Here is a 24,027-nt window from a genome sequence, read left to right as displayed (position 1 = left end):
GGCACTGGATTAAACCTATGTAAATAATCCGGGTTATTACTTCCCAGGTGGCAGAATGGGTGGGTGTCTTTCAGATGCCCAGGGCTGGTCATGGAGGGCTGATGTCTGCAGCCAGCTGTAAAGCCAGCATGCCCTCAAACTATGGCAGATGCATGGATGAAGAGGGTGATGGGGCGGGGGCAGAGAGCTTGTAGGGCAACATGAAGATGCAAGAACGGAAGACTGGGGGTGGGCTGCATGAGAGGAAACGAGAAGATGAGGCTGGAAGGGAGACATGGGCATGTAGAGGGAATCCTGGACACGCAAGATGGAGGCTGCAAGAGAAGTGATGGAAAGATGAGGCTGCAAGTGTGAGAGCAGGCCATGATTGGATAATTAGTCTTGTGCCCTGCCTAACCTGAACTTCCTACAAACATGTGATTTTAGTTTAAAATATATATATATATTGTGCTTCTAACACTTTGATTTTCACCTTTTTCATTTTAGGGTCCCTGCCAAAGTGGGTGGTGAACAAATCCTCGCAGTTCCTGGCTCCAAAGGTAAGAGCCTCCTTGCTGTACTCTTGTTATAATGGAGTTGGGGCCAGTGTCCTGTACTGTCAGACAGTGCACCGGGGAGCCAGATGTGGCATGCATTACTGAGGAGTGTTTTTATTTCAGGTGCAGGACTTTACCACTTAAATCTAAATGCTGCCCTGCGTCTTGAGCACGTGGACAAGCTAAGCAGCATTTTACAAATGAATGGGGCTAGCCTGTTCAGGTCTCGGAGCAACACAGGTTCGATCCCCGGGTCCGCGCTTAGAAACCTCTGGGTATTAAGCGTTATAAATTTCATATCAGGTGCCCTCGAGCCAGGGTCTAAACAGGGATGTACTGTACGAATCAGACGTTGAAAAACAGGGGCACCTGGCTATTCACTGATCTCTCCAGGGCAATTAGTGTATACAAACAATTGATAAGGGCGATACCAGACCTAAAAACAATCAGGTAGTATTTATCACATAAAACTCATATTGTGTGATACGTACAGAAACTTTGATTACCACAGGTAAGTGTACCCGACACATTCCAAACACAAAACATATACAACGTGTTTGATCACAATAACAATTGGTGTATTTTTTGGAATGTCCAACAATTCATAACGTACATGTCCTGACCACTTTGAGAGGGAATTGGTGTTAGTGTTGAATTAAACATAAAAAACGAGTGTGTGTGTGTGTGTGTGTGTGTGTGTGTGTGTGTGTGTGTGTGTGTGTGTGTGTGTGTGTGTGTGTGTGTGTGTGTGTGTGTGTGTGTGTGTGTGTGTGTGTGTGTGTGTGTGTGTGTGTGTGTGTGTGTGTGTGTGTGTGTGTGTGTGTGTGTGTGTGTGTGTGTGTGTGTGTGTGTGTGTGTGTGTGTGTGTGTGTGTGTGTGTGTGTGTGTGTGTGTGTGTGTGTGTGTGTGTGTGTGTGTGTGTGTGTGTGTGTGTGTGTGTGTGTGGGACACTGTATATTTGTAAAAAGTTGACAAGACTGTGTTTCGGCCTCTAGCTTCTTTGGATGGCTGTCGATAAAACGGCCTTCATCAGGACCAGGAATTGTGGTCTGGATTCTTCATGACCTTGCCTATGGTGTCAATCTACAAAGACAAACAAATGTGCAATGCTAAGTGTCCGTCCTTATAGTGTCAGCCACACAACGGACACTTCTTTTTTTTTAATGTTTAATTCAACACTGATACCAATCACTATGGTTGTGTTGAGCTATGACCTAATAATGTGCCGAGGAGTAATAGAATGGACAAGTAATTGTGGTCGAAGTTATAAATTCCTTTTATTTTTGTGTTTGAGAGCCTTTGTGGATGACACGTGTTTCGGCAAGACTGCCTTTTTCAAATCCAGGCTTGTTAAAAGAAGAGAAAATAATAAAAAACAGAAAAAGATAAACACACATGAAAGTCTGTATATGTATAATCATCATACTCAGGTATTCATACATGCAGACTTATTCAAAGTGCAATAATATAAAGTATTATAGATACATTAGGAAAACACTGTCTCTTAGAATGCTATAGTTACCATTGCACCAGAAATAGACCAAAGTAGGAAGTTAGGGGGAGTGGTAAGCCTTGTGCTATTAAGCATGCAATTCATTGTGGGAAAAGAAGGATATTAGGGTCAGTTGGGAGTGGTCGGGGAGACGGAGATCTTAGTCTGTATGTTAAAAAATGTGGTGAGCAGGCTAAAGTGATATGAGCATAATAACTAATGTTAGGGATAGGAACACTTAGTCTTACCTAAATAGTTAATACATGAGTCACTGCATAATTCATGTAGAAACTGGGGTTCACAGGGATAAATCCCACCTGTGTGAAAATCACAAAAAAAATATATAATAGGAATGAGTTTCTTGGAAGCGTTTACAACTTAAATTAGCAAGTATTAAGGTTAATAGCAAAAACCCTAGTATCGAGCAGGCACGCAGTCTATATGTATAAAATAAAAGTATGAGCAGTGTTAAGGCATGAGTTCGCCTCAGCAATACGTTTTTATCCAACTGGTAATTCGTAAGGGCAGAAATCATAACGGCTTCACAATTATAGCCAGACCTTACAGTTAGTCTAGAAGTTGTTCCACTTCGAGATAGAAAGGACAGTTTCATTTCCAAACGTTAAAATACAACGTGAAAATAGATATTTCAAAAACACGTGCGTTTCTGTAAACAGCACGTGTGGGGGTATGAATAGTATCAAGTCACAGCATAAGCCCCCGTGTTTTTGCACGCAGGAAAAAAGGGTCCTACCTGATGCAAAGAAGTCCTCCGTGTGTTCGAGTGTCTTGTGTTGCTAGCGATGGATGCGGTAATATAGAGTAGAAAGTCCTATGTCGATTTCAGTTATCGGCGGCCATGTTTTGGGAATGGGAAGCGTGCCCGAACTGTACATAGTGGAAAAGATCCCATACTGTCATGAGGTTTACACATTTTCGATTTAGGAAAAACTGAATAGAATGCTAGGTTGGGATTTAAAAATGGATAAAATAGAAAGAAAGTATTCTGGTTGCCCATGTGTATTATAAAATTTGAAATTGGATATAAGAATACAGCATGCCTATAGGGACAATATATTGAGTGTAACATACTGGAGCGCATTACCGGCTGGGCAACCTGAATGAGGTATTGTGGGAAATGCAGTGTATTCATCTTGATGATGTTTCCTACGTCCATAAAGAAGTGTATTATGGGAAACGTAGTCAATCTCTAATGCCTAAAATTGTAGATATTTAGAGGACAGAGTATGTGAGAGGCAGTTTGAGCAAGAGAATTAGATATTTTTCATATCAAAACCAACAATACCTACCATTTACTTTCTCCCAAAGGTACATAAACATTTTCAAACAATTCCAGAGGGGAGACCAATCGTTAGTGGCATTGGATGGGCCACTGAACCAATTGCAGAGTATATAGACAACATACTCAAACCAAAGGTTACTCAGGTACAAGCTTATTTAAAGGATAGTACTTCCATTATTAACACACTGGCTCAAATTGAATGGCAAGATCATTTTCTCCTGGCAACATGGGATGTTAAAGCTCTTTATACCTCAATTGGATACGACCTAGCATTACAAACCATAGATTGTTTTCCAGGAGGAATCTTCATCACATTTCAATTATGTATGCATGTTAAAAGAAATGTTACTAACTACGTTGGAAAATAATATCTTCATTTTCGATCACCAGTTTTACAAGCAGACTTGTGGAGTTGCAATGGGCGTCAAATTTGCCCCCGCCCTTGCAAACCTGGTAATGGGCATGTTTGAAGACCTTTTCATCTATAAATTACCTGCCTACACTAACAACATTGTCAAATGGACGCGTTATATAGATGATGTGTTCCTGATTTGGAACGGACCAGAAATTGCTCTCATGGACTTTCTTGAACAAGAAAATAACACTTTTGGTTTTCAGTTTACAGCCAAATCCAGTAATTTTGAGATTGAATTTTTAGATCTTACAATTTCTGTCTTTGGAAACAAATTAACAACTAAGACTTACAGAAAAGAAACTGAGGTAAACTCAACTCTCTATGCTACCAGTTGTCACTATAAACCAGTTATTAAAAACATTCCGAAAGAAGTGTTTATCAGGGCAAAAAGAAATTGTACCAATACCACATCTTTTCAATCAGAATGTGAACTTTTATCTCAAAGATTTATCGCCAGAGGGTACCCTAAAAAGGACATTAACAATGCCAAGAACAAGGCCAAAAATACGACTAGAACAATGACACTGACTCCAAAACCAAAATTACAACAGCAAGAGGTGGTACAATTCATCACCACATATTGTGAAAATATGAAACAAATCAGAAAAGTCTTAAAGAAAAACTGGTATCGCCTCAAACTGGATCCCCATATTTCAGAAAATATCAAAGATATTCCTACTCTCATCTTCAAAAAGGCCAGAACTCTAAAAATGTGCATTAGTCCTTCTTTCCTACCAGAACAAGAACTAACTACCAAAGAAACATGGCTCAAACAACCAACAGGATTCAGAAAATGTGGCTTCTGCAGCATGTGTAAACATGCTTTTTCATCAACAACCACGTTCACAAATGCAAAAGGGATAAAAACTCTGATCAAACAACAAATAAACTGTTGTTCTAAGTCTGTTGTATATGCTATTCAATGTACATGCAAACTGATCTACATTGGCGCAACCATCTGTGAATTACGAACACGAATGAAAGAACACCTCTCAGCAATCGGAAGTCAAGACAGCAATCTGCCATTATCACAACACTGGCAATTGAAGCATCAAATGGATAATAAATTGGACATCCAGTTCATTGGCTTACAGAAAATCACGACTACCACAAGAGGTGGTAAGCAGGAACTCTTTCTCAGAAGAGCCGAAGCAAGACTTATTTGGCACCATTGATCAGTGGAGTGGGGTATAAACTCCGACAATGAAATGGCCCATTTTCTCTAAGAAATACTCAACTTTGTTTATTTTCTGAATGTAATGTTTTTCTGATTTACCATAATATGTAACTTTCATTTTTGCTCACCCGAACCATTCTAATATATTTTGGTGGTTTTTATACATATGCTATGCTATTAATGCAATCTGACCAATCTTTTCTTATCTAATTCTCTTACTCAAACTGCCTCTCACATACTCTGTCCTCTAAATATCTACAATTGTAGGCATTAGAGATTGACTACGTTTCCCATAATACACTTCTTTACGGACGTAGGAAACATCAAGATGAATACACTGCATTTCCCACAATACCTCATTCAGGTTGCTCAGCCGGTAATGCGCTCCAGTATGTTACACTCAATATATTGTCCCTATAGGCATGCTGTATTCTTATATCCAATTTCAAATTTTATAATACACACGGGCAACCAGAATACTTTCTTTCTATTTTATCCATTTTTAAATCCCAACCTATTGTTCTATTCAGTTTTTCCTAAACCGAAAATGTGTAAACTTCATGACAGTATGGGATCTTTTCCACTATGTACAGTTCGGGGACGCTTCCCATTCCCAAAACATGGCCGCCGATAACTGAAATCGACATAGGACTTTCTACTCTATCTTACCGCATCCATCACTAGCAACACAGGACACTCGAACACATGGAGGACTTCTTTGCATCAGGTAGGACCCTTTTTTCCTGCGTGCAAAAACATGGGGGCTTATGCTGTGACTTGATACTATTCATACCCCCACACGTGCTGTTTACAGAAACGCACGTGTTTTTGAAATATCTATTTTCGCGTTGTATTTTAACGTTTGGAAATGAAACTGTCCTTTCTATCTCAAAGTGGAACAACTTCTAGAATAACTGTGAGGTCTGGCTATAATTGTCAAGCCGTTATGATTTCTGCCCTCGCGTGGCACCTTACGAATTACCAGTTGGATAAAAACGTATTGCTGAGGCGAACTCATGCCTTAACACTGCTCATACTTTTATTTTATACATATAGACTGCGTGCCCGCTCGATACTAGGGTTTTTGCTATTAACCTTAATACTTGCTAATTTAAGTTGTAAACGCTTCCAAGAAACTCATTCCTATTATATATTTTTTTGTGATTTTCACACAGGTGGGATTTATCCCTGTGAACCCCAGTTTCTACATGCATTATGCAGTGACTCATGTATTAAAGATTTAGGTAAGACTAAGTGTTCCTATTCCTAACATTAGTTATTATGCTCATATCACTTTAGCCTGCTCACCACATTTTTTAACATACAGACTAAGATCTCTGTCTCCCCGACCACTCCCAACTGACCCTAATATCCTTCTTTTCCCACAATGAATTGCATGCTTAATAGCACAAGGCTTACCACTCCCCCTAACTTCCTACTTTGGTCTATTTCTGGTGCAATGGTAACTATACCATTCTAAGAGACAGTGTTTTCCTAACGTATCTATAATACTTTATATTATTGCACTTTGAATAAGTCTGCATGTATGAATACCTGAGTATGACGATTATACATATACAGACTTTCATGTGTTTTTATCTTTTTCTGTTTTTTATTCTTTTCTCTTCTTTTAACAAGCCTGGATTTGAAAAAGGCAGTCTTGCCGAAACACGTGTCATTCACAAAGGCTCTCAAACACAAAAATAAAAGGAATTTATAACTCCTCGGCGCATTATTAGGTCATAGCTCAACACAACCATACCCATTGTCAGAAACGGAGTGGAGGGTCTCAATGTCTCCATAGTAGCTAAACCTAGTGCGATGCAAGTTCCTTAACATCACTTCAATTCACAAGGGCAAATCCTTCTAACTTAACAGGGCGCGCAGGTACCAGCGACAGGTGTCATTCTAAAAAGTCCCTCACCAGTAATGCAGTATCTGATACCAATCACCTCTCAAAGTGTCAGGGGCTGTATGTTATGAGTCATTGGACCTTCAAACGAATGCACCAATAGTTAGTGTGATCAAATACGTTGTGTATGTTTTATGTTCGGTACACTTACCTGTTGTAATAAATGTTTCTGTACATAACACACAATATGAGTTTTATGTGATAAATACTACCTAATTGTTTTTAGTTTCTTTTTGTAGAACCGGGGTCGCCCTGATACATTTTTTGTATACCCTGTACAAATCAAATCCTCGCTTCCCCCTTCCAGGTCAGAGGTCAAGCACAATCATGAGGAAATGCTCTGTGGTTTCGCAGATACATACTATTAGATAAAACAAAGTGGCAGTTGCACATATGACCAACATTTACAGATAAGTTGCAAATGGAGACGTTCAGGGTAGTGGTGTATGTGTGGCCAGGTATATTATATACCCACTGCACAGGGGTTTGCTGCCCCGGCAATACTGAAATGATGCACGAGACAGCATTTCAGTTATCAGTCTGGTGTTACTCAGGATTCCATTCTTGGTCCAGGAGACCAGAGTTCCCATTATAAGACCTTTGCATGGTGGAACAGTAGAAGACATGTGTGGCTGTCCTGCTTGTTGCATGTCAAGCTCAGGTTGGATTCCCAGAAGGTGCTGCAGGTCAGTGGTTTCCAGCAGGAACTTTCAAAGCGGGAGGGTACTTAATTAGCATGAGGGTAGCCCCACATGAATGAGGGAATCTGCGATCCCCCAGCACATATGCCCTTGGAAGATATTCCGCTGAGCGAGCCGGTCTCCCATGGTGGGTGAAGCATTGCTGGCACCTGCAGATTCAAGGGTGTTCTTTTTTTTAGGCCCTCAATGGTGTCTTTGAGAGAGTGACAACTCCTGCCCCTTTCCGAGAGCCTTCCTCCCCTGCCAAAGGCCCGCTGGTGGGGAAGCAGCAGATATGTACAGACCTGTGAAGCTGTGCCATCTGTTTGCCTATTGCCACCAGGGGAGCGTGGGGTTGGCGGTGGGGGCAGCAGAAAAAGGGAGTTGGGTAAACGGCTTCAATTCTGGAGGAAAACAAACCGGCTTGAGAAGTAGGGGGGGGGGGCAACGAGTGTCGGATCATGTCCCCTGAACCAAATTGTTCCCCTTTAACGAGAAGTTAGCCTAACCTGCTGGACTGCATGTCCAAATCTCACAGGGGTAGTTCTGGCTATTTCTAGTTCCTGGTCTAAGTTAGTCTGATATCCTTTGCTCATGTTACCCTCACAAAAGCTTGTATTCCTGACCTCGGTTGTCGAGTGTCGGTGCAGGACGAGACCACGCCTACAGGACCTTGGGGAGGAAGTTTTTAGCAAAAGTAGGAACATTTCTTAAGGAAAAAGTGGCGGGATGGAAAGTCAACTCCAATTCAGTAAAAGGCCTATGTTAAGAGGGCCTAGTGTCCTGAGGCCAATGTCCAGTCCCTGTTCTGCTTCACAAGGATCTGGCCAGGAATCTACAACCAGGAACATGTCCTTCAAATGGCCTGGCCTCTGGGACGTTTGAAGGGCCCCAGGTCAGTTCTCAACTTGGCAGATGAGACCCACACCAAAGGTTCCTGTAGGATTCCGTAGCCTTGTGAACTCTTTCTGGGGCATGACCTATTCTGCCACCTCTCTGGCTCTAGGTGTCCTTTGAAAAATGTGTAGCTTTCACCCTCTTGTCTCACGGGTCGCTTCCATGCTTTACCTGGTCAAGCACTTGTAGCTTTACACTTTTGCCCCGGGGGGGGGGGGATCTCCAGGTCGGAGGTTCATTACCCCCAACCTAAGTACACTCTAGTTCTGAGTAAGCCGGATCTTACCTAGGTGACTTAGATGAGACTGGCCCCAGCCAGGGGCTTCTCCAAGGATGCAAACTTCCTTAGGTTGCGCTGGTGACCTTGTAGGTACCATCAGCACCTGGGCTGGAGCCCCAGCAGGCTTCTCGCTGATTTCTCCTTCTCAAGGCCTGGCTCCTGTCAGCCTTTGGGCCCAAGCCTGTAGCAGTCGGTCTGCGTTAGCCTTGCAAATTCTATGGTGGGCTTACTTGGCTTAGCCTCCTCCTGGTCTTTGGCTCCTACAATATGCGGCCTATTTGGTTTTGCCACATCCCATTATGTCTATCAGGGTGTCCGGTCATTTGATCGAATCAATATGGTCGGAAAAAAAAAGGTTGCATTTATTTATCTATTTATTTATATATTTTTTTTTAGTTTGGTTTCTTAAAAAATATTTTTTAATAAAGAAAAAGGGGGTTTGGGGGGGAACCCCCCCCCCATAAATAAAAAATTCGACCTTTTATTTTTCCGACCATTTTACATCGATCAAATGGTCATTCGACCATTTTTTTCGACCAAATGACAGGTAACCGTCTATCAGTCTATCCTCCTCCTCCTCCTCCACCTCACCCTCCTCCTCCTCTGTTTGCTACACCATGCTGGAACACCTTCTTAACACCCTTAGTCCGGAGGCTTCCAACTCTTTTTCTAAGTATGCTTGGGCACATTTGTCTCAATGTCCTGGGTGGTGAGTCTATTTTCCACATTAGTTTTGGTTTCTCCGATTCTTTACTTGCTAATTTTTTTTATTTTTTATTTATTTAATGTGATATAGTTCATAAAAACTTCCCACATAATAAAATCCAAATGACAATAAATAGAGCAAAACATAGACAAATTCATGTACAAATGCCTACTATACAATACCTATACAATACACTGTACACAAAGTAATTAATCGCATATATAATTAAAACCACAAATTGGTTCCTATGCCGTGATGACTTTGCGTACAATTCACCAAATCCTGTAGAGATTTAGGTGCGAATCTGTGCTTTTGGAGTTGAGACAATCGCGCCAGAACACCGATTCTTTAATGGACTCCAGATTGAGAAGCAGGGGTCGCAAATGGCAAATGTATATGGTCCCTGTTGTATGGCGGGCCGGGGCACCGGGACAATACATAAAGACGCCAGTCGTCGCTGAGGTTACTGGGATTGTCTGTCCCCATGGGGGGGAAGACCTCCCCTTTTCTTAACAATATGACGCGGCCATCACCTGACCTGGTGGCGGCCTACCCTGCAACAGTCCCCAATCGATTGCACTCGGTTAGGACCTGTTTGGCTGTCTCTATGATGTTATTCTCTGTACAGATACGACAGACTCTTGTCTGATGGCAAATTGAGCGCAGGACCAATTACAGAAAGTACCGGGAGATGATTATTGTGCAATAAAAAATAAATAATAATCTGTAGCCTGTTATTTCAGGAAATCCACATGCAGTATTATGCAAACTTTGTTTCTATCCTATCCCGCCCTCATTTTTGAGGATGGAAACGGATCGGCTACGGAAGCAATGTGCTGCTTCTTTACCATTTAAACAATGCACAGAAGGGTCGAAATTGATCCTTACATGCACAGCCTTGCTAAAGAGTGCCCAAAATGGCCAGTTTTTTGTATCACCTCCTGTACAGGATGGCACCACTGAAGTGAAGGTCTGTAATGCTGCACCCCTTCTCTACAGGAAAAGAACCTGTTCAGCGTGTGAGAGATTTGTACAACTTTGACCTCCATGGCGAGGCGGTGGGGGACTTTTCGTTTGCCATGGCATGAAGGCTTGCACGATTAGCCAGAGCAATTGAGTGCAGTGAACACGTGTGGACCACCTCGGAGGGTTCTGTCTCCACAGTGCATTACTACATTCTCCTGTATAGCATGCTTGCATGCTTCCTGTACACAATATATGCCAGGAGCATGCTACTGTAAAAATGCAGATTTAAGCCAGCTGTGCCCAAGCGATGCCAGGAACATGCACCTATAGCAGCCATGCAATGCTGGCTCTGCCAGCTATGCCCGCCATTGCCATATGCAACATATTGGCATGCAGTCGGAGACGCATACTTTTCATGTTGGCCCTGTAACACGTTGCCTTGCAGCCAATGCCCAATGTATGCCAGGATTGTCCTGCAACATTTCAGTGCCCAATATATGGCAGGATTGCCATTTTAAGACACATTGTCATGGTAGCCGTGCCTGCCCTCACTGTATGCACACGTGTATGAGCGCACGCACACACACATACAGGGCACACACTCAACCAATTCTTTTCATAGATCTTTTTTCCACTTGGTCCTTTTTCTCCGCCCTGGGTGCAGAGCCTCGTTTTCACTTAACAGGAAGCACGGAGGCAGGTTGCCAATGTCTGACAGTTTATCTGAGTCCCGCCTTCGAGGAAGCAACAGGTGCATCTAAATCTTACACCCTCAAGGCTTCCTATGGGCGAGCTCTCCAGTTTTCCTGCCGTGCGTGAGAAGGCCACCCAGTTATGTTTTTGCTTGGAATTCTGGCACTTGTAGTTTTCCTAAATTTCAAATGGAAAAGAAAGAATTACAGGGGACGGAAGGATAGCTCATGGGTAACGCGTTTGTCTTAGAAGCAAGACAACGCAGCGCAACATAGGTTTGAATCCCGATCCCGCGCTTCGAAACCACTCGCTGGTATTAAGCGCGTTATAACTGAACAATAAAATAAAAACAATAAAGTCCCAATGCCATATGGTGCACTACAGGAGAGCCTCGTCTCAGCCGGCACTGCGTGATTTGAATTCTGTCATGCAGAGCGCTACTGCTGGTGAGCTCTATTCATGACCGAGAATAAATGCTGGCCTGTGCCTAACCGGAATGGCTGTACCCCCAGCGCCTATTATGTACTGGCCGCCAGTGCCTCCACCTGCTGGGTGGAGGTAAACATTGTCAGAGGTTTGAGGTAGCTTTGTGATCCGATGGTATTTTCTGCATGGCGTACTTTGGTGAGAAATTGAGTGGCGGGGTGCTCTGATAAGCACGTGTGGTGTGGCGCAAGTGTTGCCTGTGGGGACTGCCAGCTTAGGCAAGGGTTGCCGGAAGTCAAGCAATACACAACCTTGAGACCGGCGCGGCATGTTTGAGGTGACTTCAAGTTGCGGTCTCACAAAAAAACTAAGTGCACATTAAGTTACAGCAATCAATTTGTGTTTTCAGTTTCAGAAATGTTGTTTATTTGCATTTTTAAAGCGCTCACACTGCCCAGGGGCATTGAGGCGCTGTTACAGGAATATGTCTTAGTTTCGTATTTATAACGGGCTTATTAACCAGAGGTTTTCCAACCGCGGAGCCGGGGATCGAACCTATGTTGCTTTGTGTCGTCTTGCACGTTGCTGCTGAGCTATTCTACCGGGACAAATACATTGCTTAACTTTGTGGTAGTCTATTGAAATGTAGTCATATTTTCTTTTTTTTTTAAAGAGAAGTTGGACTAGGGTTAGCAAAATGAACAGTGCAGATTATATTTAATGCATAAAAACAGGAATTTACTCTCAAGATTCCGTTTTAGGGGATAAGAAAATAATTTGCCCTGTTTCCATTGATATCCTGGTTTTCTAATGTCTCGGGAAAAAAAAATAGCTTAATTTATAAAGTTAAAATATTTTTTGCTTGAAAACTAGACTAATTGTGGACCTTAACAGACAAAGCAGGGTTAACTGGATGTGATGGGGATGAAAGGGGATAGGGGTGTTTGGTGGGCATTAACCAATCCGGGTCAACTCCCCACCAGCAGTTAGCTGGAGTAGGCAGCATGCAAGTGCAGTCCGCTTTCGCTGACTATTCTGAAACCACAGTGCTTGTGGTTCGCACCTTATAAAACACCAATAAATAAATACAAACTACACTTGCACGGATGGAGGTGCCTTGTGTGGGGAAACATGTATAGTTCTGTTCGCCTCCGCCACTGCACTCACCCTGCATCTGCCATCCGCCCCCACAACCGGAATAGCCTGTTGTCCTTTGTCCCTTTCCCTCAATTTGTTGTACTCCTGAGTGTAGCCATGTCCACGTTGGCTCTGGTTCTCATATGGTTTTCATTGATGTGTTCATCCTTTTCTCATCTGCATCATTTGTTTGCTTGAAGGCTACAATAGCACCATCAGAAGCACCAGGGCTTTAAGTGTGCCGGGGTCTAACTGGGGCAGAACTCTGACAGTCTCTGAAAAAAAGTCTGAGATGGGGCGCTGCCGGGGCTCCCTAAAGTCCCCGGTCTCTGCAGCCGACGACCCTGGTGGAGGCCAGGGCCTTTTTCCTAAAGCCTAAAGCTTTCGTTCAGGCACGAGATATTTGGGCTTTAGAAAAAAAATCCCCTTTCTTCCATAATTGTGGCACATGCGAGGCTGATAAAAGCCAAGGCCATTTTTTTTAAAGCCTGAAGCTCTCATTCATGCGCGAGAGCTTCAGGCTTTAGAATAAAATTCAGTGGCCTCGCCTTTTCTTCTATAATGGTGATTCTGAACCTTTGCCAAGCGTCCCTTTAACTAATGCATTGATCAAATATGGGTGATCACTGCATCTCTCAATTAAAGGGATGCCTGGCGAGCGTCAGTGCCACCATTACGGAAGAAAAGGGGTGCTGCCTACCCCTGCCAGGCATTCCTTTTAACTAAGAGAAGCAGGGATCTGCACACGTCAGGTCTTATACATATGGCCTTATTGAAGATGTCATCTGTCAATATTCTAAGGACAAAAATAACGCAAACATAAATATGTGCAAGAGTATAGCGGTTGTGTGCCCCTCATAAATTTGATTCTTGGCGACGCCACTGTCTGCCAGTGATGTTAAACTAAGAGGCTGCAGAACTCGTTAAGGGCAACAAACGAAAATGCCACTAGACCAAAGGGCATCCGTGTTTGCATTTGTTGACGTTGAATTAAGGTGCTGTTGGAACCTGCGACGCTCACCACGTGACACTTTCCTTTGCACAGCAGTACGAAAATAGTCTTTCTTGTTAACACGTATGTTCTGCCCCCTGGCTTTCTTCACAGCCCCCACTGTCCTGCTGATGAGTTTCCCAGCCACAGGACTTATATTTATTTTTGTTTTGTCTGAAAGGGGGCAAAGCCCCCGGTGCCCAGGATAATCCTGCAGTGTGAGCTGTTGTCAAGGATGCAGTCGTTCAGCCCCACCCACCTTCCGGGTCAAAGCTGCACAATCCACTGCTGAGCCGAATTCAAAGTGCGGCAGAGGGCCCCTTTCCCCCTTATGCAGTGGGAGAGGGGTCCATCCTCCCCGCTATCTGTGATGGAGTCAGGAAGACACGTGTGAACTGCGGCTGGTGCACTCCGTGCCCTTCCCACGCCCAGTCACGCAGGCAAGGAGCAAGTGACCGGCATGCTACCCTAATTTATTTATTTTAATTGGTTATTTATAATGCGCTTCATACCCAGAGGTTGCTCTCCACATTTTGGAGTAGTGATTTACATTGCCACAAAAGCTGCACCTTAGACCTGTAGCCAAATCGGGACCTTGGTGTGGGGGAGATGTTCCTCTACAAGCGCTCGTTCCGGTGATAGGAGGCCGAGTTCTTTGCTGGAAAGTACATGGATCACTCCTTGCACATGATTGAGTGCATTGACCTCTTCCACCTTTTATAGCGTGTCGTTCTTCTATCATTGGGTGTCTGTAGACTCTGCTGGCTCATGAGCGATCGAGCTCCAGGATCACTGCAGGGTGATGCCTGGTTCTCACAGGATGGGCCGCTGAGGACACGCTGAGGATCAGGAGAGTACCTGTGAGCGGCAGGTGGCATAGCTATGCATGGTAGGCATCTAGGCATCCAGCGATTCAGCTGGATGCAGGCTTGCCTGCCACCTTTTGGAAGCCTTCAGAATGTGGATTTTAATAAATCATAGCTTTACTTCCATAAAAGCACGGTTTTAGTAAATGTAGTACATTTCCAAACACGGGCAGAGACGCTTAGAGATAAAAAGCCATGGGACAATATAAAGAAACATAAAGTATATCGTGCAGTTCAAATTTGGTTTTATATGTTTTTCAGAAGTATTGAGCATTTTATATCTCACGGGTGTCCCAACTATAAAAACCTATAAACGTTCATAGCATTCTAGCTTACGGAAACAACCCGTATAGTCACATTGTCACTGACCTTTGTATTGTATGACCTTTATTCAAACATGGACAGGATCAAAATTAAGAATAGTAGCTGAGCCCTGCGACCATCTTGAAATATCTTGAGGGACAAAGCCAGTCTCTCTAAAGAAAAATGACTCGCATCAGAAATTCCATCAATATGTCCAGTGGATGGACGTACATTTTATAGCTTGGGCCAAATACTCAATGCCATGATCCCTCACACACCCATCAATATTGCCACACGTTCTATCCTCATACAGCGGGCAAACTAATAGAAAATGCTGCCTTGTTTTCCATATTTGCTTTGAACACGATTCCACCTCGGCGTTACTGAAGCCAAAGGAAAAATATCCCGCCACATACTTAAAACTGGACTACGCGTATGGGTTGGCTCTATGTATTGTAGCGATAGGCTATGAAGAGTATCTCCGCGCTGTGATACGTACGGGTTTGGGCGCTGTAAACAAATAAATAAATAAATAATCTCCTCCTTAACCAATAAATCTTGCCTTGCTAGAGGAGTCTCAACGCATCCGTCAACTAGGTCTAAAATCTGGAGCTGCACAAAAATACAGCCCTATTGGGCAAAAGTCATTGCAAAGATGTTGAGGATAACCCGGATTCATATTCCAAGTTGCCCCAAGATGGTGCTGCTAGATGTATGAGGAGAATGCGAGGTCCTAAACTGGGCAAAGAAACTGCTGTCGACAGTCTTTCTGTTGGGTAAAAGAGACACAGCAGCAAAATGGGGACGCCTGGATCCCCCCACATTACAACTTGGAGGGTGAGAATGGATCAATGTTGTGCACTGGAAGAGAGGGTTTATAGGTCAAGAGGATGCCCCAACGAAGCACCTTAAGATATGGGAGGGGGGCAACAAGAGCGAAAGGGCCATGTAAGGAGAAGCGGGTAAGGGCAGGGGTATTGCATTGGTAAATGTGATTACATGCTGAAATGTTCATGGTTTGTTTGGATATGTATAAAACCAATGAGCAACGTTAAAAAAAAAAAAAACTAGGTCTAAAATCAGCGCATCCTTAGTGATCTTCACCAAATGAGCAGATCCGGTACTCACACAAATCAGAAAGCTTCAAAACATTCAACAAGTGCTTCGTGGGTCTAAAGCAGGGCAGTGTGGGACCTCCTCCCACATCTAGGACACCCGTAAGTGCCTTCTAGAATTGACTCGCCCATAAACGTATCCATTACCTTAGGGGTTTCAACGCTGCTGGTTATTGGAACCCCACCACCTCTAGTTGTAAATGCTGCAGGATATTTCGTGCACATTTTGGTAACTCTCGAGGATCTTTCAGAAAAACAATATCCGAGTATGTTCAGTTGGGTCCTAACCTTGCAACATATAATGTTGTCTGATTGGCCTGAGCCCTGAGCACGTGCAGATTTGTGGCCACTGCCCTGTTTCCAAAATTCTCGCATAGTAATGTTGGCCATACTGGTGTGCGGCAGGGAAATCCCACGTTTTCCATTTGCCTCCCCGCCCACCTCAGCTGCCAAATCTTGTGTATAGTCAAATGTTGTCTCTTCTGTAATAGCATGACCATTTAGGACCAGACCTCATTCATAATTTTTCATCATTCACCAGCGGACTCGGTATGCCATGAGGGTCATAGTCTCGGCATTGTATGACTCCTCAGGCCAAGAGTCTTGAAGATCTTATGCACCTCACCACCTGCTATTTACAGCCTTAGTGATGACGTCTTTGTCCTGCCATCCTTCCCCCTCACTGCCACAAATAGGTATCATGAGAGAGCCCCTGTGACCGTAAACTCTCCTAGGATTAACACACAGTCTGGAGCGTTGCACGATTACCAGCACCTGTTGAGCGGTGCTAAGTAGGTATTGCCCCATTTGTTTGAATTTAATTGACTGCGTGGTAAATCTGGCCGAATTCGGCCAGTACCATTTGATTCATTTAATTCTAACAAATTTGTCAATCAATACGGAACATGTGAGCAGGTGTTGCGGGGGGTGTCCCCCACTCCCTGTGTTTGATAATGATTGCCTTGGGGGTAGCGGTGGTGTCCCCTGCTTCCTGAGGACTGGAGGTGGGAAACGGGGGTGTGGGTGGTCGAAAAGCAGACCCTGCAGCTATGGATCCAACCCGCATAAGAGGGACAGAACTAACGGTGCTGGGTCAGAAGCAAGCAGAGAAGCAAAGGGTAAGGGGGGATGTGTTGGGGGAAGTGGGAGGGGGGTCAGTTTCCCCGGATTTGGCTGCAGCAAAATTGTATTGGCAGCTAAATAGACCACGGTCAATTCCGCTGTGAACAATTCGGTCATGATCAAATCACGTCTATCCGCAAAGTAGCATCGGCTGTACCCTTGCCCTTCTACAATCGGCCATGTTACCTGGGCAGGAACCAGCGGCTGTGATGAGGCTAGGAGATCACACATGAATACTGATGGCCCGTCAATTGTGTATTAAAGCCCGTAAGAGGGGTTTGCCAAACGTCTTATTGCACCTGTGTAACATTTCATGGAGGTTAATTGTGGGGCACCAGCCCCCATAAGACCTTCAATTGGTGCCCCTGACCTTTGCAGTAGACCTCACCCCCTTTTCAAATGGGACAGAGCAGGGATACTACATAGCACCCTGAAACAGAAGATGTGCAAGTGGTGCCAAGTGCACTGTATCTGTCAGGCCACATGAATGTCCGATGGGCACAGAAACATTGCTTACTATTTGGACTGTCAACTAATGCCCGCTGCTGCCTGAGGAGAGAATGCAGGCCTCACAGTAGAGTGATGGCAGCGTGCTTTCCTCTCAGCACTCATCGCCAATTGGTGCAGGTTATAGCTAGTCCTTAGCCAGGGGATATATGGCACCGGAACTGGAGCAGTAGTAAGGAACTTGTAATACCCGTTTGATGTGGCACAGAGCGAAGTCCGTCCGTGCTCCGCATTAGTCAATTCATTACACGTAGGTGATGAGGCATATCGCAGTTTTAGAATGACTGTGTGCTTGCTTGACTGTGAGTAACCTGTAGATAACGTCGAAGTACCTTAATGAGACCTTGTAGATCGATGCGTTTAAGGTGCTCGGGAATCTCGAATTTAATGCATCAAGCCTTTACGCTTTGTTGATCAGACCATTGACTTCTTCACATTAGTACCATGCACGCCGATACCAGGGGATGCACTGAACTACACTCGGGCCTATAACTATGGGCCCTGGGGGCTTTACGCTAGGCGGAAATGGCACGCCAGCTCGGGGCTTATTGCCACAATAATGTATATGGGGCAGCAACACACATTTTGTATTTAAATAACAAATGGAACAAACTGCTCTTTCTCAGGACATACATTGTTCACGCTTCACGGTCCGGTAACGATCATTTTGGGTATGGGATGAACAATGGTGATGGCACGGGTCCATCGTGAAGAATGACCAGGATGTGTCCCTCGTGGTGTTCCAGGTCACGAGCACTGGCACATTCAGTGATGCGTGTTCTGGACCGAGGCCAATGGCCAAATGATGCCGGGCCTGGCTCTCTGTCAACGAGAGAGACTTCTCTGCGCACTTTCCATCTCTGTGTAGCCCTCACATTCGAGAGAAGCAGGGCGCCCAATCCTCTAAAAACACCTGAAAGTCCTCAGTGCAAAGCTAAAGAAAGACCAAACTGTTGAGTTGTTGAGTCTTCGGAATTGAATGAACGAATTCTCAAGCGTAAGCCATCAACTTTCCAACGCGTTGAGGCATAATTAGTCACCATGGAACACCCAGTTGACACCACTGTAAAGAGCCGCAACTTTTTGTATTTTAGTTATCTGTTGTGACATTTAAATGACCTGGTCAAAGACTGATAATGCCCCAGTGTTATCTCTTGTTACTCTCTGATACTGAATTCCGTAGAGCGAAATGAAACTTGAAGCCAAGCTCATAGTATCTTCAAAGTGTTGTATATGGTCGTGTCTTATCTCCTACACGTCGAAGTCAACGTTCTCGTTAAAAGGCCTAGAAGTTCTGCATCTCTTATACCACGTGTTCCCTATGCATCTCTCTTCAACTACCCTCTCCTTGCTTCATCTCACATCTATGCCCTTGGCTCCACCCCTGAGTAGAGTTGGGCACATTTAATTCACCCAAAAGCATAATCATTTTTTTCGTGCAAAAAAAGGGTGTTTTTAAAAGAAGCAAATTGATTTATCCCCCCGAAAAACAGCTTATAGAAAAGCAATCTGATTCTTGATGAATATCACTTTGATTTTTTTTATTTAAAAAAAAAAAAGCAAAATCGCTCCTCATTCTCTTTTTGTCTAATTGTGCTGAGCCTGGAAATTGACAGAGGCGGTAAAACAGCGCTCTGCATGTTTTTTCGCCTCTGTGCAATTTTGACGAGTGTACCCCGGATGCAGCGTTCCCCTACTCCATGAAGGGAACCCACCAGCATCTCCCACCACATCGAATCTGGGTGCAGTTTTAGAGTAGAGGCTTGGTTCCTGATGACTTCTAACCCCTTTTACTTTACAAAAGAAGGGGCAGCGTTTGTAGCGATCTTGTGTAATAAATAACGCCATGTTTGTCGCCTTCTAGCATGGTGGCGATCCAAGCCCTTTTTGCGCATGGGCAAGTGATGGCCCGGAAACCCGTGGACCAATCAGAATCCAGCACAGAAGACCCTGTAAACGGGGTCTGCTGTGCCCAGACTTCCGGATGAAGTCTGGGTCCTCTCGTGGCTCCTCTCACCCGCATTAATGTGTGGGGGCTTTGTGGTGGTCCAGTGCATTAACCCCGATTTTTACCCTCATTCTCCAGTCGGGGGGAAATATTTCCATCAACCCCGGTGGGAGTTAGTGCTTTGTTGAACTAAATAAAATAAAGAAATGTAACGAGCTGGGAAATGCGATATAAACGCCACCTGCTGTCTCTTCTAAAGAGTAGAGGCAAGCTCTGCTTTATGCAGAAGATGCTGCGATGTGGCACCATGCCACGCGCTCTGAAGACCGAACAGGTTTTTCTGCCACATGCTGTCTGATCTCATGGAATTGGGACGTGGTACTGTTTATCTGTTTCCACGCTGCAAACTGCCTACAGGCCTCCTGAGAAGGCAGTGCAGCATTTGAAGCGTTTTATGATCCTTTAAATAAATGATACTCCCACCGCCAGCTGACCCGTTTCTTTCTTGCCAGCTTCCTGCGAGGGGAGGAGGGATTGAACCGTGTCGCTCAGGAATGCCTTGTTCCGCGGCGCACTGAGCATTTTTAATTCTACATCGGCTTGCGACTATTGGGTACAATGTCCCTATTATGTGACGATCTCGAAATATACAACTCTCAACTAACTGAAGGATCTGATTAATGTGAATGGGTCTTGTACAGCGCACTGTTGCCAGTCGTGTGGTCTCTTGGCGTTCTGGCGGGTCTGCAAAGGCAAGAGGATTTTGGGTTTTGTGAGTGGGATTGAGAGAGAGAAGAGCAAGAGAGCTTTGATGTGCTGTTGGCAGCTTCAGTTTGGAGAAACCGGTCACTCAGCATAGCCGTCGTGTGGTGTTGAGTGATTGCGTATGCTTTATGTGCCGTTTAGGTGATTATCGTAATTGATCCAAGCTCAAACAGAGCAGGAATGTATCAGGGTCACATTACCGCTGATCACCTTACAATGACATTACATTCCGCAGATCAGGGTTCCCATCGGGGGGCCCCTCACATTGGCCTGCCCTCCCTCTACTGGTCCTCTTCTCTGCGGTTTCCTCCAGCGTCCACTTCCTTGTACCGTGTCACTTTCTTTTGCAGAGCTTTTTCTGTCTGCCTTGAAGGAGCGGACTTTGGGACATCTTTTGCGCGCCCTCTGTCCTTTTGAGGCCAAGCTGCCGGCCACTGGGGTTCTCTATTGCGCGGACAAATTTCTCATCTGCTTCTTTTTGTTTTTGTTTTAATTTAAAAGCTGGCACTGCGGCAAATTATTCCGCAGTGTCTTCACCGCTCCGGTGGAAATTCCTGCATACCGTGTGCACATCCCAGTCGCTAATGTCAAATTATTTGCGCCGGTTGACCCCCCCACACGGGAGAACCTTGCAGAGGCCATTCAATGTTTTAGAAGCACCTCGAACATGAGACGTACATACAGCAATATTGTGTCTGAGGTCTGTTTAACACCAGCATCTTACGACTGGACAAGTGGCATTCAACATGCAACTGGGACAGTACTCTTACATTGCACATATTGGCAATTAGGGTAAAAGTTAACTTTCCACAATCTCAGTGATTTTCTGGTTGCGTCAAAGCCAGGATTTGAACCCAGGACACCAGGTTCCAAGTCCATTTGGCCACTGGGCCTCATCTTCGCCTCTGGTGCTGAACATGTGTGACAGCACCTGGACTCCTCCTGCTGCTGCGTATTCACTTATATACAATATTAATTTGAAAACGGTACAGTCCCCTTTCTCCCCTCGTTGATGCGATCTTCTAATTCCCTCTGGGTTTTACATCAAATGTACTCTCTAAATCCATAACTGTTGATTCACCTGTGTCGAGATCTGCTCATCTAGGGTAATGTCTTGCAAGTAAGGAGGTCACTCAAATAAAAAAAATAGAAAAGGTTTTTATAATTTCCTGTTTACACAAATGTTGAGTGCCCCGCTGCCGACGAAAGCCCTCCAAGCAAATGTCATGTGTGGTGGCAATGAGCATGCTGGGTGCCCTGCTGCTTGAGTTGCAGGGGTTGTGGCGTTCAACGGTGGGCCCCCCATTCTCTAGAAGAGTTCTGTGCTCTGCGCTGGACAGCAAGAGAGCAAGAACTGGTAGTGCTCAGGTGTTCGTGGCCTCGTGGCACGATGGGATTTGCGCACCGTGACGCTCCCATGAATGTGCACAATCATTGGACTGAAAGGCGGGCCAAGCAGGCCCCACCACACACAGCCAGCAGAGGAAGATCTTACCTGGGCCTCTTCAGTTCTCTTGACTGGAGGTTGCTCTGGGAGTAGCTTTTCACTCCCAACCCTTGGCGGTCTTTCGCACCATGATCCCATTCTCTTTGCTTCTCTCATGTCTCAGAGGTCTTCCTCTCCTCGGCTCATTTCCTTCGTCTGGGCTCGTCTCCCTGCTTTTCTCAGGTATGTCACCTTCTCCGAAGCCTTTTGCAAATGTGTTCGTCTTGTTGGTCTACTTTCCGTCAGCTGTTGGTTGTAGCACAGTGTCTCTACTTTGGCCTGCTCTCCGCCACGCCCTTTCGACATGCCCATGCATGGTTTTCTCCACCGTGTCCTAAGCTAATTGGGATGTGATGTGTCAGCACAAAAACACTGAATCATGCTGTACTTTCAAGGTCGCTGTAGGGACATATGGCTGTTTTTCTCAATTGATATATGATAGGTTATTTATAACGTGCTTAAATACCCAGAGGTTTCTAAGCACGGACCCGGGGATCGAACCTGTGGTGCTCCGTGTCGCCTTACTTCCAAGGCGAGCACGTTGCCCCTCCGCTATCCTCCTGAGATAGCGGAGGGGCAACGTGAGCTATTCATATCACCCAGCCCCATAGTTGCTGAACGGATGAATAGCAGTAGCTCTGGGGGCCAAATGCAAAGAACAAATACAAATCGGAAGTCTCTGTGGGCTGAGTTTTCAAGGTGTCCTGGCCACCCAGCCCTCTAACGTGATTGATATCCCCCCCCCATAATATGTGGCCACCTGACAGGTGTTTGCTTCGTTTGGTGCTTGGGAGTGGATCAACCAATCTGCAGCATGATTGTGAATTGGTGCCTTTGCAACACAGACAATAATATGACACTAAGCAAAGGAAAGAATGTCTAAAATAAAAGGAGCTTTAATAAAACTAGCAATGCATACTACTAAGTAAACCACTAGAGATTCACCCATGCAAACGCACGTCAATGTCTTCCAAAAGGGCGAGTTGGCTTTTGAGAAAGGCCGAGATGATGGAATGAGTCCGCGCTCAAGATACAGCGAGTCAGATGCTTCCGCAGCAGCGAGCGCGTGCCTGAGACGCAGCAGCTTCCTGCTTCACTGGGTCGAGTCAGGGTTCGCTACTCTAAACAAGTGAGCGTTTCAAAATCCTTACAGAGTGCTAAAAGCAGCACTATGGGTCCTGTAGCGGCTTGGAGTAGAGCACGACTGTGCTGGCTTGAAGATGTCTTGAGGTGGCACACAAGTTTCCTTGTGTTGCTGAGGGGCACAACCCAGGGTCTCCCGGGACTAAGTGAGTCCTTAATTCTGCACTTTCACGTCAGGGATTTGTCACCTATTGGGGGGGGGGGTCCATCTTCTCCAGTGAACAGGATCTTGGTACTGGTGAACACGACAGCAAAGCGGACCTAATCCACAGCACTGTCGGCCCCAAAGTTCCATGCAGACGGGTTGGTGGCAGAGCAGTCCTTTGCCTTGGCGCACCCTGTCTTCACCTCTAAATCCAAGATGGTGAAACCCCCTTCTTGCCTAAAACCCATCATCTGGTTATTCTAACTCCTACTTCAAAAGGATTCCAATGATCAACACCCTGGCTTTGTTATAGCAGCCTTGCTCACTGGGATCAAAGAAGCAGCTTCCTGGGCCAGGATCCTACATTGTTGCTGTGGAGACATCCAGGCCAGACAGCTAATACACTTCAGCCCTGTCATGGCTGAAGAACTGCTCGCCAAACTGGCACTAATGAAATCCAAATGCAGTGGCTGCAAAAATGTGACCTCATATGCCATGCCTTGTTATGTCACGCTGGCTACTATTTGCATACAGTCGTCTGGGGACCAATTCCGTTGGTGACGGTGCGCTGTACAAATACCTTTAACCTAACATAACATTCTGCAATGGCTTGGCAGTTGAAGAACGATGGTCTGGAGGGTTGCCCAGAACAATTGCCAGATGTTTAAGATGAATTCTAAACCTTCCAGCCACCACCTCTGTTTTGCTTTGTCACCCCGAATGGGATGGGTATGTCCAGACGTGGGTTCCATGCCTGCTGGGGCTAGAGACCCAAGCTACTCCTCACTGATGATGGCCAGTGAGGCCGAAACATGTCTGGGGATGCTTGTGGTCTCATGCCGAAGGGATGTGACCTAGCAGTTCGGAATGGACTTCCCCTTTTGGGTGGGGACCAAGCCTGATTTGCATATGGGTTTTCCCTTTTCTGTAAGGGCTTGGCAGGTGAAGAACGATGGTCCGGAGGGTTACCCAGAACAATTGCCAGAGGTTTAAGATTAATTCTAAACCTTCCAGCC

The 24,027-nt window shown here is 45.1% G+C and overlaps 1 protein-coding gene across 1 annotated transcript in view; it reads left to right on the top strand.

The window, feature by feature from the left end:
* The window catches only part of STARD10 (StAR related lipid transfer domain containing 10), a 357,564-nt gene that overhangs the window by 315,926 nt on the left and 17,611 nt on the right, over window positions 1-24,027 (top strand). Inside the window, exon 5 of the mRNA XM_069640279.1 lies at window positions 487-539. Coding sequence (XP_069496380.1) covers window positions 487-539 — 53 coding nt within the window. The remainder of the gene's footprint in view (window positions 1-486; window positions 540-24,027) is intronic.

This window comes from Ambystoma mexicanum, chromosome 7q, assembly GCF_040938575.1.
Source record: "Ambystoma mexicanum isolate Mex_15411 chromosome 7q, UKY_AmexF1_1, whole genome shotgun sequence".
NCBI classification, from domain to species: Eukaryota; Metazoa; Chordata; class Amphibia; order Caudata; family Ambystomatidae; genus Ambystoma; species Ambystoma mexicanum.
Note: the sequence above shows the minus strand (reverse complement) of the source record. Positions and strands in the feature narration are given on the sequence as shown.